This window comes from Ips typographus, linkage group LG11 (genome assembly GCF_016097725.1).
Source record: "Ips typographus isolate SLU linkage group LG11, UJ_Ityp_2.0, whole genome shotgun sequence".
Classification (NCBI taxonomy): Eukaryota; Metazoa; Arthropoda; class Insecta; order Coleoptera; family Curculionidae; genus Ips; species Ips typographus.
In genome coordinates, this window is record NC_138432.1 from 4860653 (window position 1) to 4875557 (window position 14905).

At 35.1% G+C, this 14905-nt stretch overlaps 1 protein-coding gene and 1 long non-coding RNA gene across 3 annotated transcripts in view; one reads left to right on the plus strand and one right to left on the minus strand.

The window, feature by feature from the left end:
- Window positions 1–116: 116 nt before the first annotated feature.
- LOC145735450 (putative E3 ubiquitin-protein ligase HERC1) overlaps window positions 117–14905 on the minus strand; it is a 33971-nt gene continuing 19182 nt past the window's right edge. For both annotated transcript variants that reach the window (XM_081989358.1, XM_081989357.1), the window contains exons 28-52: window positions 14717–14882; window positions 13343–13494; window positions 12893–13288; window positions 12609–12839; window positions 12364–12557; window positions 12181–12313; window positions 9876–10112; window positions 9532–9817; window positions 9315–9477; window positions 8708–9127; window positions 6638–6776; window positions 6479–6583; window positions 6280–6422; window positions 6090–6221; window positions 5921–6038; window positions 5721–5868; window positions 4157–4395; window positions 3584–3684; window positions 3328–3526; window positions 3032–3270; window positions 2867–2974; window positions 2681–2814; window positions 588–741; window positions 304–530; window positions 117–247 (exon numbers count right to left, since the gene is read on the minus strand). In XM_081989358.1, the coding sequence (XP_081845484.1) occupies window positions 315–530; window positions 588–741; window positions 2681–2814; window positions 2867–2974; window positions 3032–3270; window positions 3328–3526; window positions 3584–3684; window positions 4157–4395; window positions 5721–5868; window positions 5921–6038; window positions 6090–6221; window positions 6280–6422; window positions 6479–6583; window positions 6638–6776; window positions 8708–9127; window positions 9315–9477; window positions 9532–9817; window positions 9876–10112; window positions 12181–12313; window positions 12364–12557; window positions 12609–12839; window positions 12893–13288; window positions 13343–13494; window positions 14717–14882 (4553 nt within the window). In that variant the 3' untranslated portion in view covers window positions 117–247; window positions 304–314. The remainder of the gene's footprint in view (window positions 248–303; window positions 531–587; window positions 742–2680; window positions 2815–2866; window positions 2975–3031; window positions 3271–3327; window positions 3527–3583; window positions 3685–4156; window positions 4396–5720; window positions 5869–5920; window positions 6039–6089; window positions 6222–6279; window positions 6423–6478; window positions 6584–6637; window positions 6777–8707; window positions 9128–9314; window positions 9478–9531; window positions 9818–9875; window positions 10113–12180; window positions 12314–12363; window positions 12558–12608; window positions 12840–12892; window positions 13289–13342; window positions 13495–14716; window positions 14883–14905) is intronic.
- Window positions 985–1449, plus strand: LOC145735463 (uncharacterized). The gene is made up of 2 exons (XR_014179683.1): window positions 985–1205; window positions 1381–1449. It is a non-coding gene; the product is annotated as an uncharacterized LOC145735463 (long non-coding RNA).

The following is a 14905-nucleotide window of genomic DNA, read 5'->3' on the forward strand; positions in this document are numbered from 1 at the left end:
GTTACCAAAGCAATTAAAGTTCATAATTATTTAATAGAGAAATTGTTGCTTTTTGTAAGTTCATTTCAATCACTACTTCGTATAGGAGATGTAAGTGATGTGAAATAAACATTACGGAAAAATAAACATGAAACTTTAATCATTATTTTACAAAATATAGGAAACATAACAAAACTAGTTATTTGATTAATATATAATAGCTCAGCCTTGGTTCAGAGAATATAAAGCGATTAAGTCCTTTGGTTGTCTGCGATAATCTCAAAAAACGTTATTAACAAAAATTGCAACTAGAAACACGCTTACCTTTAAGTAGTTTAACTGCCATAGGACCAGTCTTCGTCCGACATGTTTCCTTGTTCGGTATTCCTTGCGAGCATATAATTATCCATATCGATTGAACGGCAATTGTTAATCGAATATCTCAGTTTTTCCGCCATCATTTCCTGGCTGGAGTAGGGAGGAAGCCGTAACTGGAAGAAACACGTTTGCGCGGTCGGTAGGCCGTTGACAGCCTTATCAACTTTCATCACCTGTTAAATATGATCAACAAAAATTATTAGTTATTAACGAATTCCGGCTAATATTACTTGGAATCTTTGTGATAAGTCCGCCAAATTCGCTGGTAATCTAGATCTACCAGACACAAATCTCATAAATAACACCCTCTCATTGTCCGTGAAGCTTTCTAATATACCCCAAAGCCATTTAACTAGTTGACTATTCTCATCTAGTTCTCGGTACCTGAAAGCCAACTTGCTCAATGCTAAACATAATAATACACTGAAAATACACTGAAGCACTCATAAACTCGATTCATGCAAGTTTAAGGGGACGTTGCCAAGTCTCCTCGTAAACAACAAAAATTAAACATTTTCACACTTACAGGTTGGTATAATATATCATTTTAAAGCCCCTAAAATTTTCATTCGATCACCCTGCATACTGTTCTCGCGGTCTGAGTTTACCCGTGCTGTTCACTTTCAGAAAGGGTAAATATCTAAGTGAATGTCTTCCAAAAAAAAACATTTACTGATTAGCGCTTCTATTTCAGTCATTGTCAGTTTGACAACCATCAAAATTTATTTGATTTCTTTACTATTAATTCTTTTCCGTTTCTTTGTGTTGTTAATCATTTATAAAGTTTTCTATTTACCACACCACCACAGTTCTTTTAAGAGCTATTGTTTCTACGCTTTTAACATTCTGTAAGTACTTTCATAATATTATTATTTTTTTTATGTCGGCTGTCACGATCTAACCAAAATTGGCACAATTACTAACCTGTTTTGAAAAAAAAGTGGGAGTGTCTATTATGATTTTTATTTAGCCATTTGGTTTTTCCTAAATTCGGAATTACTTACTATTACAGTATTTTTTTAGAAAATGCCTGGAAAAATTCTCTACAGACAAGCCCAGCAGTTAATTCTTAACCTTTGTGAATATTTTGAATTGGGAAAAACCAATGGAAGACCTTTAGAAGCTTTATCATCTGTTCAGGAAGAAAATAAGAAATTTTAAGACCTTACATATTCTTACTGATGTATTTTTTTTGATACTAGAAGGTTGTAGCTGCTTTGAAAATTTCCCGCAAAACGGTTTATTCGATTCGGGAAAAGCAAGCAAGTAATCTTATGATTTCCTCACCTAGAAAACCTAAATCGAGACGTTATCGACGGGTCAAGACCACTGTTTTATCTGAAAGCATTAAAATGGATGTTCGAAATACATTATATGATATGTACAACGATAGTATGTTAATAATAGTAAAATATATCTACTTTTGTAAGAAACATCTATTAACATTTCATTGTTTCCAAAGACTGAGATTTTTGGGTTGCAATATAGATTTATCATACAAATTTCTTGAAACATATCAATAATAAAGTCACAGAAAAATAAAATAAGCGTCTAAAATGTTTTCCAGCGAGTTTAAAATAAAATAAGTGGATTGCAACCTGAAAATAAGATATGAGATACTACAGCATCACTCAGAATGTCTTATTGAATTTTTAATTTGTTGTATTTATTTTAGAGAAACATGTAACCATCCAGAACCTAAATCAAGAGCTTAAAGTTAAAAAAATACTACATATTGGTGATACATCTCTGCGAATTTTGGTAAATAAATTAGGTTTCAAATTTAGACGGAATTCTATGATCCAAACGGAGACTTCTCATAAATAAAAAATGTTATTTCGGTCAAGATATTTTTGATTTGCTTTGGTATAAGGTTGTTTTAGTGCAAATTTGCAGCCAAAAGATCTCTACTTTCTGACTGACAATTCACGCAAAATTTTAAACGTGACGATGCTTTAGACACGTCCTTTTCTATAATATGAACACAACAGGTTTGTTGACGAAAACTTGATTTGATTCATATGGTTATAAATGACGTAGCCTTCGTGACGCACGGGTAAACTCACTCCGCGAGAACAGTATGTGTTTTACGAAAAATTGACGGTTTCCGAGATATTCGAGGTTACAGGTTTGACCAAGGGACATTGTTTTGTTCAAAGTGCAATAAGTCAATTATTTTAAATAGGACCCCCTGTATATTTTTATGTCATTCGATTCAGCTTGTCAAGGCCGACTTAATGACCTAACATGTTCTATATACAGGGTAGACAGTTTCTGAGAAATTTGAGGTTAAAGTGGGCGAAATGTTGGAGGTTGCACTAACCTTACGATTTTCTTTAAAACACTGATAGAAATCTGTGACATTCCGCACACCAGTTGTTCTAAATGGTCGGCGGTCATAAGAGACAGGTGCGGAACTGGGATAAGTCCTGACATTCCTTCTCTAATTGCCGCAACCTGTCACAGAAAAACAGTAGAAACCACACTGGTCGGTTAACACGACAAATACCTGCAAATCAAACTCTTGCAATCTGTACTTTATGGCTTGTTCGTAATACTGAGCGCGATTTTCGAATGTCAGCGCTATATTTCGGCCTCCGTGAGTAATGGGAACAATCTGGAATAACCACAAACAAATAAAAAATGTCGAAGATTTATATTTTGAAGGAAAAACCTTTCCAGTGCAGCTTTGCCCCTCAAACGTTTGTAATGGAATCACTTCATGGAAATAATCAGAAGTGACCCCTGATTGATCGATGTCTCTAATGCTTCGCAGAGTTTGCACGTACATACAGTCAGTATCTTCTAAATCCTCCACGGAAACCGGTTCACCCACCAGCAACTTCCATATTAACGGAGCCAAAGGTATGGCAAGAGGTTTTTTAGTCCGCACAGCAACCCCAAATAAAATTCCTTAAAAATTGATCATTCACTTTTGTTTTTTTCTCTCTACGCAATGAAACAACCCACCGACAAACTTAAACCACGACAAATGCTGCGAAGAAGTCAAATTAGGATTCAACAGGTACTTATCCCTGTTAAAACCTTCATCGTTTAAAGCGTTAGGTGTGGGTACCAATAAAGGAACCACGTTAGTAGTTATCTCTTGACACATTTCTGTGATTGTGTCGTCGAATACTCCTCCTGCATCGTCTGCCCCTTCCCCAACCTTATTTAAACACCCAGTTTTAGTTACAATAATTTCGCAGGGCTGTTGTTAACATACCAGTTTAACTTTCCACGCCCTTGTTGGTAAGCGTAAATCTTGGGGATCAATATTCACCACTTGTTTAGCTATTTGAATGAATATGGGTTTTACTTTTCGACCTAAAAAAACGAATAGAAAACTCTCTACAATAAACAAAAATATGAAGAGAAGTTAATTCATAATATCAATAAATTGAAAATTAAAAATTCTTATCTCACTGTTAATAATTTTAAAACGTTTCTGGGAAATTCTTTATTGTTATGCCAGTGAATGAACTTTTTGCAACAAATGTAGATTTTCCTATCCTGTGTTACCTGTTATAGTATAATTTCGTGATTTTTAGAGTCACTATTATTGTTATTATGTTGTATTTTGTTTTTTGCTACAGTATCTGTTTCTACAAATCTCTGCAATAACATGAACTTTTGCTTTCCCAAATTTTCTAATGTAACATAATAATCATAATTTTGTGTTATCATTTTTATGGAAAGTAATAAATTTATATTATTATTATTATTTAAGTAGGAGTGCAGAAAGATCCAAAATACCCAGAATACTTGAAATACCTATTATTATTAACATAAAACTTACCTTCTTGAGAAATTCGTCTTACAACAATAGGCGGGCCGTAATTTTTGCCTTGTACCATAGTTTTACCTATACAGCGAACAAACGGCAAAGTATAAACTCGAGGGGCAAGAAGTGGCCTTAATTTATGAGAAATTAGTCCTTCCAAGGGCGGGACGTTGAACTCGGCTTGCTGGGAACTTAAGGGCATCAAGGTCCAACAGGAGTACAGTTTATCGGAGAAGTTATACAGGAATTTCAGTCTGAAAAGAATTAAATTCGTGTTCCCAAACTTAAGTAGATATACTCAAAAATGTCATTTGTGTAAGTTAGAACGAGTCGAACTTTTTTGAGATTTAAGAAAACAAGTAGGCAGAGATTCTCCTCAAGTCAGCGTTCAATGTAGTTCCAAAAGACATAATCAGAGTGAAAATATACAAATGACACTTTTCTCAAATCAAACTTAAGCATTTTAGTAACAATAAATTTTGTATCTTTCTTAGTTTAGTTTCTAGAACAATTTAAAATTTCCAGTGTGTTTCTTGCTTGCAAATATGCTGCAAAATGTCGATTTTAAATGGAAATATACCAACAAAAAATACTGATTATTTCCCTCATTGTACTAGCAGCCAATAAAATTCAATAAACCTTTCTAGTTCGACCAATGAGAGCCGTTATATACTGAATAAATCCCTAGTTGCTAAAATTTTACACTGAATAAACACCTCCTACCTTTTTCGAATACGTTTTTTTGAAGAACATTTGATATTAAACGAAACGGGATTTAGACACATATAAAATTTAAGCTATTTTCTTCAATATTAACAATTAATAAATCACTATAACGTAGTTTCCATTAAAAAATTACATGAATTAAAATATTATGACGTCTGATTGTCAATCTGAAATGTAAACAAAAATATACATGGCTGAACGAAAATCTGTCGTCTGCTGGGGTGAGTTCAATATTATCATTAATTTCATCACGTTTAGTTTAGTATTTGTGTTCTAACTAAGGTGTTTTCTTGTTAATAAACTAAAATGTGAGTTTTCAGGAAATAATCTTGACATATACCCCTCGGCGTTCACGTTTTATCACGTAAAATGTGCATTGGTAGGTTTTTTGCAAAATTTTTCTTTTAGGCAAATGGTTTCGACTAAATAATTCTTTGGAAAAAATCCTTCGACCTGCGGTCTCAGGATTTTATCGTCGAATTATTTAGTCTCAATCATTTTCCAAGCAAAATGAACGTTTCGGGATATAACCTATGAAAATCAGTCAGTAATTTTTGTCAAATGTTGTTAATTAACAAGCTGCTTTAGTGTGAATGATGAGTGAACATGCTTCCTGATCAAATATTGAAAAATAGTCATTTCAAAATGCGCAATTTTGCAAAGCATTTGCAGGTTTTTACGTGTTTAACTGAGATTTAAAATGGGTAAAATTTTGACTATATACTCAAAGTGTTACTCGAAAGGTAAAACAATTTTAAAATACATCTTTAGATCACTGCAAAACGGTCTTTTACTTAAACTAACTAAATCAGTACAGAGTGGTACTAAACTTAAAAATTATAACATTACTTACCTCGCCTGAATTGATTTAATCGATAATCCTTGTAAAAGATCATATTGGGGTGGAATTTCTTTAGGCAAACCAAAAGTTAACGTTTGGCTAACGCCAGGGGCTCGTTTTGGTAAAGAAGGGGCGGTCCAAGCTGCACTATGCGTTCTTCCTAAAAATAAATCACTTTATATCAACCAACTACAGTTGAGCATTAGTCTAACCTGTAGATATTTGTTTGATTCCCTTATTAGATAGTTCAGCAATAATTTCAGGGTCTCGGATTATAGACATTTGCGTAGGGCCGCATTGACCTTCGGAGTTTACTCCCCAGCCAAAAACCTGTAAACTCATCATGTAAGATTAAGTTTATAGTCGGTAATTGCACCGTACTTTTCCACATCGGCTTAAAATTAGAACATGCTCGGTACCGATAGCAAAGTCCTCCACAAAGTAATCTTCTAAATTGCTTAACTGATGAGGGAGGTAAAACGGTTTATCTCTTGCATATGTGTTCCAAGGAGGCTGAGAGTTAAAATCGCTTTGAATTACTATACTAATCAATTAAAAATAGCAAATTTACTCTGTCAACTCCGCAAACGTATAATTTGCCACTTTTCGTCAGGAACACAGTTAGATTAGTTCCGCAGCCAACTTTTTTGAGTCCAGTCCCGCATAACGACTCCACTTTTTGTGGTATGGACTTGGTGGTTGTGTGTCCCAAACCTAAAGTTACGAAAGCTTTTAGAACCAAACCAACGCATTCACATGCGTTTTGGTACCAAGTTTGCCGTAATCTCCTTCACCGAAAGTCCAAACGTCCATCCCGTCTTGTGATGCGCAAGCGGTGTGGTTGAGACCGCAAGCCACTTGACCGATTTTATAACCTGCACAGACCGTTCAGACACAATGTATGTGGTGAATATTGAAAACTTGGTTACCTTCCAAAGCAGTCACTCTTTCTGGGAGTTTTTTATTCGAAGTGCTACCAAGTCCCAGACGACCGTAGTCGCCATTACCAAAAGTAAATAGTTTTCCGTCGCTTGTTACTACAGCACTGTGTTTAAATCCACAAGCCACCTGAGAAAAAAATGTTTTTTTTATATACCGGGTGGTCCAGTTTTAAATGTCAATAATTCACCAATCCATAGCCAATTAAAAAATAAGTTGACATTCATTATGTCATTTTCCTGAAAAGTGCTTCCTAAGAAAAATACAGTCCTTCAAATTTCTGTTTAAAAAATGTTTTTTTTCTCATAACTGTCAGACCGTTGGAGCAATATTGATCAAATTTGGAACAAGCACTTTATTACACGTTATTACGGTCAAAGACCCAAAACTAACCTAACCCAACTTAAAAATTGTCTTGGAAACGGAAAATTCACTTAAGAAGTTTAAAAAATATTATTGTAGCCAGTTTTCATAGTTTCAAGACAAACTAAAAGACTTTAGTTTTGAAAATTGAATTAGAAAAGATAAACATTTCAGAAGCTTAAAAATTGTGTTTGTAACCAGTTTTCATGCAAATCGAGAGACTTTAATACTACTACTAAAAATTGACTTGTAGGCATAAAAACTACTTTTTCAAGAATTTGTTACAACAAATTCATACATTTAAACCTTAAAAATTGACTTGAACCCCAAAATGTGACTGAACTAATGAAAAGTGACATCAGAAGCTTCAAATTTGCATTTGAAGTAAGTTTTCATAATTTGAACAAATTTCAATATTTTAGTTTTGAAAATAGTCTTAGATGCAGGACATATTAGATTCATGAAAATTGTCTTGAAAACGAACTTTTCGTGCTTTTTACTTTGCTTTTCATTTTCTTCGACTTCTGGACTATTTTTAGTGCTTCAAAACAGCTTTCAGCTTGGAAAATCGAGTTTCAAAACTATCTTCCCCAAGTTATTGACATTAGCAAACTTAAAAAACATTTTTTACATTCTTCATAGACTTAAAATGGCATTCCAAGCTTTGTCACTATTAAATCGACTTCTAGACACCTCAGTGCTAAAAATTCGGGTATTTCTTGATAAACTAGAATCGTTTTTAGTGTTTTAAGGCTGTTTTCAGTGCCTCAAATCGAGTTTCAAGCTATCTTTACAAATTTTTTGACTTATCAAGCCTAAAAGCCAGTTTGTCCACTGACCATAGTCTTGAAAATGTTATTTCAAGCTTCTTCACTATTAAATTGACTTCTACACTCATAGGTGCAATAAATTGTAGCATCTCTAAGAAATTCAGACTGTTTTTAGTGCCTTTTAAGACTGAAAAATCGAGTTTAAGACTATTTCCAAAAGTCAAGTTTCTTCAGTAATAAAAATAAAAAAAATTTGGTACCAAATGCTACAATAATAGTCTTGAGAACTAATTCTTAGAAATAAAATAGTCCGAAAATTTAATTTACTTCTAGACTTGTTGTCCAGTCCAGAAAATTGAGTTGTACACCAATTAAAGTCTTGAAAATATACTTTTGGACTCTCTTTAATCCTAGTAAAGTCAGTTCTAGCATTAAAAGTCAACTTTTATATTATTTTTAGTAGTAAAAAATGAGTTTCATGCACAATACAATGTTTGTCTTGATTTCCGGACTTTTTTAGTTCTTGAATGCCAGTTTCAGACACTCAACCAGGATGGCAGTCTGAGAAAGCGAATCATAAGACCATTCCTAGTAGTAAAAAGCAAGTTTTTAGACTATTCAATACAAATTTGGACTTTCACAAGTCTTGAATGTTCAGTTTTAAACAATAAAACGATTTTTTAAATGGAAATTTGGAGGACTGTATCTTCCTTAGGAAACGTTTTTCAGAAAAATGACATAATGCAAGTCAACTTATTTTTTGATTAGCTATCAAATGGTGAATTATTGACACTTAAAACTGGACCACCCTGTATAACAGGTGTTTCATGCTAAAATCACAACTGTTCGTTAAGACAAATTTTTACGAAGAAAGCCGTTAAAAACAAATATGAAAATATACCGATCGTTCAGAAAAACAGAACTTACCTGAACAACTTCGACATTTTGCAGAGCCTCAATTTGTCTAGGTCGACGCTGTCTGTCGCTATTTCCATGTCCCAACTTGCCATAATCGCCGTCGCCCCAAGAAAACACTTCGCCGCTCTCGGCCAAAGCCAAACTGTGACCGTCAGATCCCACCGACGTTGCCAAATCAGTGATAACGAAACCCTGCAGACTCGAAATCACGCTCAAAGCATGAAGATCGTCCGAATTTCCCTGACCCAGTCTGCCGTAACTGCCTTCGCCGCAAGCCATCACTGTGCCATTTGCTGTAATGACAAAGGTGCAGTTTTGGCCGCAAACGATTTTGCTAGCAATGGAAAACGATTCGACCGGCATCGGCGCCGAAGCGCTGAATCCTAATTCGGCTAGTTGGCCGTGTCTGTCTGAGCCCCACATGAAAGCCTTGAAACACCCAATGTTAGTAACAACGTAACTTGTAAATTGTAAAGGTAGTTGTAGTGGGTTTTTTGGTCGTTAGGTAATAACAGAAACAACTGTTTTCTTAGGCTCTTCTTTCTGTTAATTAATACCCAAAAAAACTCACTACAACCACTTTTACAATTCAATTATTGCGGTCTTTTACCATTACCTTGCACTTGCCACCGATTTCCCAGTCTTGCGGTCTTTGTGAAGACCACTGCATAATTTGTTCGTCCTGCTTTATAGTCCAAAGTCCGTTGAATAAAGCGAATGGATGGAATTCTTCGTCTAAAACTTGCGCTAAGTTCACGACGTTGTCCGGCAAGTCATTCCTGTAGATATTTTGTTATAAGTTTCAACACTGGTTTTCACACTGGTAGCCAAACCTTTTAACTAAACTATCCGCCATTTGTGCTGCTATACTAAACGTATGCAGCCAGTGATAGTCCTGCACTATTTCTACGTCATTCTTGTCGTTAAATGGCGACAGTTTGTAGCAAATAACTTTTTCTAAATCTAAAATAATGGCTAATGAGGCCAGGCTTTTTAGGTAAACGCTGTGCATCAGACGGGTCCCAGTCGATACGTGCAACTTTTCCGAATTATATTGATTCAGCAGAATTTTAGGTAATTGAGTCACCAAATGTTTGAAGAATGGCAAATTTTTCATACCTGCTTACAACCAGAACAATTTGAAATCACTAACGTACTAATCAATAACTGTCTTTACCTCGGACACCTTTCTTCATCAAAGCACACCGCACTACAGCTAAGGGTAAGTTTTTATTCAAATCTGCAAGGCTGTAACTCAGTAGATTGACACTTTTTGACCGGGAAAACGCTATTGCTAGGCTGTTAATAGGGTCGATCCATTTTAGACCGTTCGTGTTTACACCGCCAGTGCCAGTTGTAGTGTAAACGAGACTACCGTCGTGCAGAGACCAAATGTTCACTACGCCAGTGGGACCTGCTCCAAACATTTTGAAATAAATGTAATTATTGTTTTAAACAATGTTTTTTTTTAAGTGTGTAGGCACTATCTACACCAACGGCGATATAATAGTAAAGGAGAGTGTTCGAAGATTATGAACGGGTTGTCTAAAAGTATCTAGATCGCCCAGAGAAACTGTCTTCAAGCTGGGTTGGTTTGCTAACCTGCACTCTGCAGCCTGTGAAAATCTTGTCGTTTTGTGGCATTCATATCACATTTGAAAGGTTCCTGAAGTTTTTTTTCCAATTTCCAGTATTATTTGTTACTGCCTACTGCTTTCAGTCGGTCAATGAATATTATTACCCAAACAAGTAAAAGTATATAGAGCATCAAATTTGTACGTTGACAATCACTAAAATTTAATAAAACGCGGAATTCAAATATACTGGTACCAAGAAACGGAATTAATATACACAGAAGTAATGTTTTTATGAAATAAAAGGTTCATATTGTTAGAACAAGTCGTCATTTCCTGTTTCTAGGGTAGAAAGATTTTTTTCTGTCCAAGTGTCTAATTATGTCTGAGAGATGGAAGTCATTGGTAAATTAAATTAATCCTTTAGTATTATATCCTCGTTGATCTACACTTTATGCTTAGATACAGGGTGTTTCACGTGACCCCAAGTAATACATGTTTTAAACTTGTAAATATTGCGGAACGGCAAATTGAAACTGTCAAAATTCAAATTAAATAAAACAGTCATGTAGCCCGAAAAATGATGATGATTAATGATTTAAAGTTGTTGGTTTTACAGGCGATTTTGTCACTGACTGTCCTTTTAAACTGTGTTTCTGTCAGTTAAAACTTTGACATCGATTTTCTTCCTGACTGTTCTAATTTTGTTACTGTTTTTTTTAGGTTATTGGATAGAAAATTTAATGAGGATTCCAAAAATGTGCTTAAAACAGTAATTTTCTCACTCCAAGTGGGTTTTACAGACGATTTTTTCCCTGACTGTTCTTTCAAACTGTGTTTCTGTCAGTTCAAACTTTGACACCAATTTTCTTTCTCACTGAATCAAATTCTGTAGTGTTTTTTTAGGTTATTCGATAGGAAATTTAATGGGGATTCCAAAAATGTGCTTAAAGCAGTAATTTTCTTACTCCAAGTTGGTTATATAGGCGATTTTGTCACTGACTCTCCTTTCAAACTGTGTTTCTGTCAGTTAAAACTTTGACATCGATTTTCTTCCTGACTGTTCCAATTTTGTTACTGTTTTTTTTTAGATTATTGGATAGGAAACTTAATGAGGATTCCAAAAATGTACTTAAAACAGTAATTTTCTCACTCCAAGTAGGTTTGGCGATTTAGTCCCTGACTGTGAAATTTAATGAGAACTCCAAACATGTATTTAAAACAGTAATTTTTTCACTTCTAGTGGGTTTGACAAGCAATTTTGTCTCTTTCAAACTGTCATAATGTGCTCAAAAGTTGCAAAAATCAGGGTTTAATAACTGTTGCTTCTTCCTAGTAGGTTTTCAAATCATGTTATACTGAACTTTTGTAAATCAGGAATTACTTTCTGTTAAAACCTTTGTATCATGTGAATGACATTAATGATATTTAAAAACCTCCACATTTGACAATTGACAAATGAATGCACCAGGTGCAAGAAAATCCACCATAAACACCCAACCCGGTGCAATAATATGCACCAGGCCCTAATTCTTGAAAACAGGGAACGAAATTCTCAAGAGAAGTGTTGATAGAATGTGACAGAAGAAACTGACAATGGCGGGTTTCTGTCACATTCTTCAGACCTTTCTATTGATAACTCACTTCCGTCGTTTCAAGAATACGCACCCAGATTGGAACACTTAATCTACTAGTCCAGGAATTAGATTAGATATAGCTTATTTATGTCCGTTTTCCCAACATTGGCTAAGTTGAGTTTAAAAACAGCTTAGATAAGTTTAATTTAGTTTAGACCTAATCTGTCACATTTAATCCTCGGCTTACCTTAAGTTGTACTTAAAATCGACTTGGAAGTGTCCGGTAAACAGGCACTAAAGGGTATTCTATCAAATCAAGGTTTTGACTTACCTTTCAAACAACCACTAGCTAACAATAAGCCGCTAGAATGTATTGACAGGGTGGTTACAGCATTGTAAGAATGTCCCTGAGAGGAAAACATCAAAGAAGGTGTCTCGTTTTTCAAGTTTTTATATCCAGGAATCTAAAAGTGGGAAATATAAGGATGTTTCTACACCAATAAAGTAACTTTACCTTCCATAAATTGACTGTGCCATAACTAGTCCCCACAGCAAGAAGTAAAGTACCATCTTTAGCTATTAAAGGTGACCAAGTAAGACTCACAGGCTCGTGAGTGGGCATTATAGTGTGCTGAAGCACTAGTTTATCATCAAACAGACACCAAAGTTTACAAGACATATCCGCTGATATGGTAGCCAAAAACACACCTACGCAAATAACACACTGATTTTAAAGCAAAACTGTGAAAAAAAACAAACCTTTAGGGTCCCATTCCAAGTAAGCTACAGAACTATCATGGGCTTGTACTGAGATTATGTTAGAATCAAAGTTTAAGCTACCAAGCTTCAAAGTTCCGTCTAAATAACCAACAGCATAATACGACCCTTCGTAGTGCCAGTCAACGTGAACCACCGAATGAGGAAAAGATAAGTTCATTAATACTTCAATTTTACCCGACTCCTTCAGAACACTTAGAATAGTTAGGGTGCCTGCAAGTTTAACCTTACTAAACCAGTCTAAACACCGCAAATTTTGATCAAACCATCAATTTTCCCGATCAGGAGATTTTCCCTGTCGATCACTTCTTCGTTTTTCGTTTTAGGCCAACACATTATAGTGATAAACTCTTTCTGTTCCTCAATCAACCAATCGTAACCTTCAGACTGGTCAGACTTTTTCACCGGCCAAATATTGACCACGCTATCCAGAGCGGCGGCTAAATAATCTCCTTTTGGTGACCAGCACAAATGTCCAATCAGTTTCCCTTGTAAGTCGTTCCCGAAAGTGTCCTCGCTAGTACGGAAAACAAACGTGAAATCCAACATTGGTTGTTTATCCGGTTTGACAGTCCAAAGTCTGACGGTTCCATCGTAGCCGGCCGATGCTAAAAGTGAGCTTTCCTCGTGCCAGGCCAAACTGCTCACTCTATTATCGTGACCTAGAAGATTTTCGTTTTGCCAAAAACTCGTTTACCCACAAATGTAAATTTTACCATCTAAAGAAGTCACGTCCTGCTTAGGCATTGTGCCGGAGAGGTCGGCAAAATTAACTTGTTCCAAACTAGATCCTGACATTATTTGTACTTTAGTCGCTATGCATTTGAATAGTTGTTGGGCCGCCCATTCAGTGTCGCGTTTAGTAACCCTGAAGATTATTATTAAGTCTTAATTACAAGAAACTTAAGACTGTAAAAATCCGTTTAGAGCTTATTTAGCTTATTAATTATAAGTACATTTTAAGCTTTTGGTAAAAAAAAATTCGAAAACAGTTTTCCACAACAAAGAATTCAAGTAAATCAAGCTAAATCCGAACCATTCAAAATGATCACTTTTTACACTGATTTTCTCTAGTTAAACATATTTTTTTTGTGAATTATCACAGCAAGAACTTGTCTAAGGATTTTTTTCAAGAAAATTAATTTTTTTAATTTATAGAAAAGGTACATTTTTGTAGGGATGTCAAGTGTTTACCATTACAGTTAGTTTTAGTAAGATTGTATGTAGTTATTAAGAAAATTAACAGTATTACTTGATGAACTTCAAAGGAGGTGAAAAAGGTGGTACGTGGAGGTAGAAGGTGGGAAAAAAGGTTTTTTTGGTTTTTGGTTGTTGATTGTCAAGAGAGACTTTTAATTAGTGCTGGAAAGTGAGTTTTCTAAAAAAATCGATCAAAAATCAGACTATTGAAGATCAGGGGATCTTAGAAAGCTGTTTCCTTCCGGAACGGAAGTTACTGTAGTCTAGTCCACGTTATGACATGGAGCAGATTGTGATAGAGGACATATTCCAGAAGTGGTTAAATCGATAACCGAGGAGGCCTCCCGGCTGTTACCGAGATACAGCCTTTGCAGTTAAAAATCCACCCCAACGAAAAAGAAAAAGATTGGTCAACTGACGGTTTATTTTGGACAATTTCGACTCTTTGACGAAGAGTATTAGTTGTAAGTAGTTTGTAATTTTTTGTATTAAAGATATTTGTAGTTTCAATGATATATTTAGAAGCAGGATTTTTAGGTAGAAAGTAAGTTAGATAGGTTTAGTTATTTACCTTAAAAATAACTTGGCATCCCTATAATAGAATTTTTATTCAAGCTTATTTATTTAAATTTTCTTTATTTACTGGAATATTAGAATGAATGATCAGGGTGAATCTGATGCCAGTTATGACGATATTATCATAGGGGAGGTGTGGGAGATTTGAGTAAATCTCATCTTCAGGATGATAATAATCATGACAGTTTGTTCCAACCGATCTAGTAAAGTACAAAGTACTGATTTAGAACCAACGATTATCGACAGTCGTCCCAACCAGAGTTATGTACTACTATTGAATACAATAATTATTAAAAATAAAAAATCAAACTCACCTGTTTGAGAGAATATAAGCAGAAAGAGCGTTAGCCAACGTCAAAGGCCCGACGCGGAATCTGTCATTAGGAGGACTCAAACATACTTCCTCTTTTGGCAAATCCATCAAAGAACAACCTCCATGGGTAGCAAGTATGTTTACTAAAGCTTGAGTGACGGCAAAGCCTATCAAACCATATGTGTAAAAT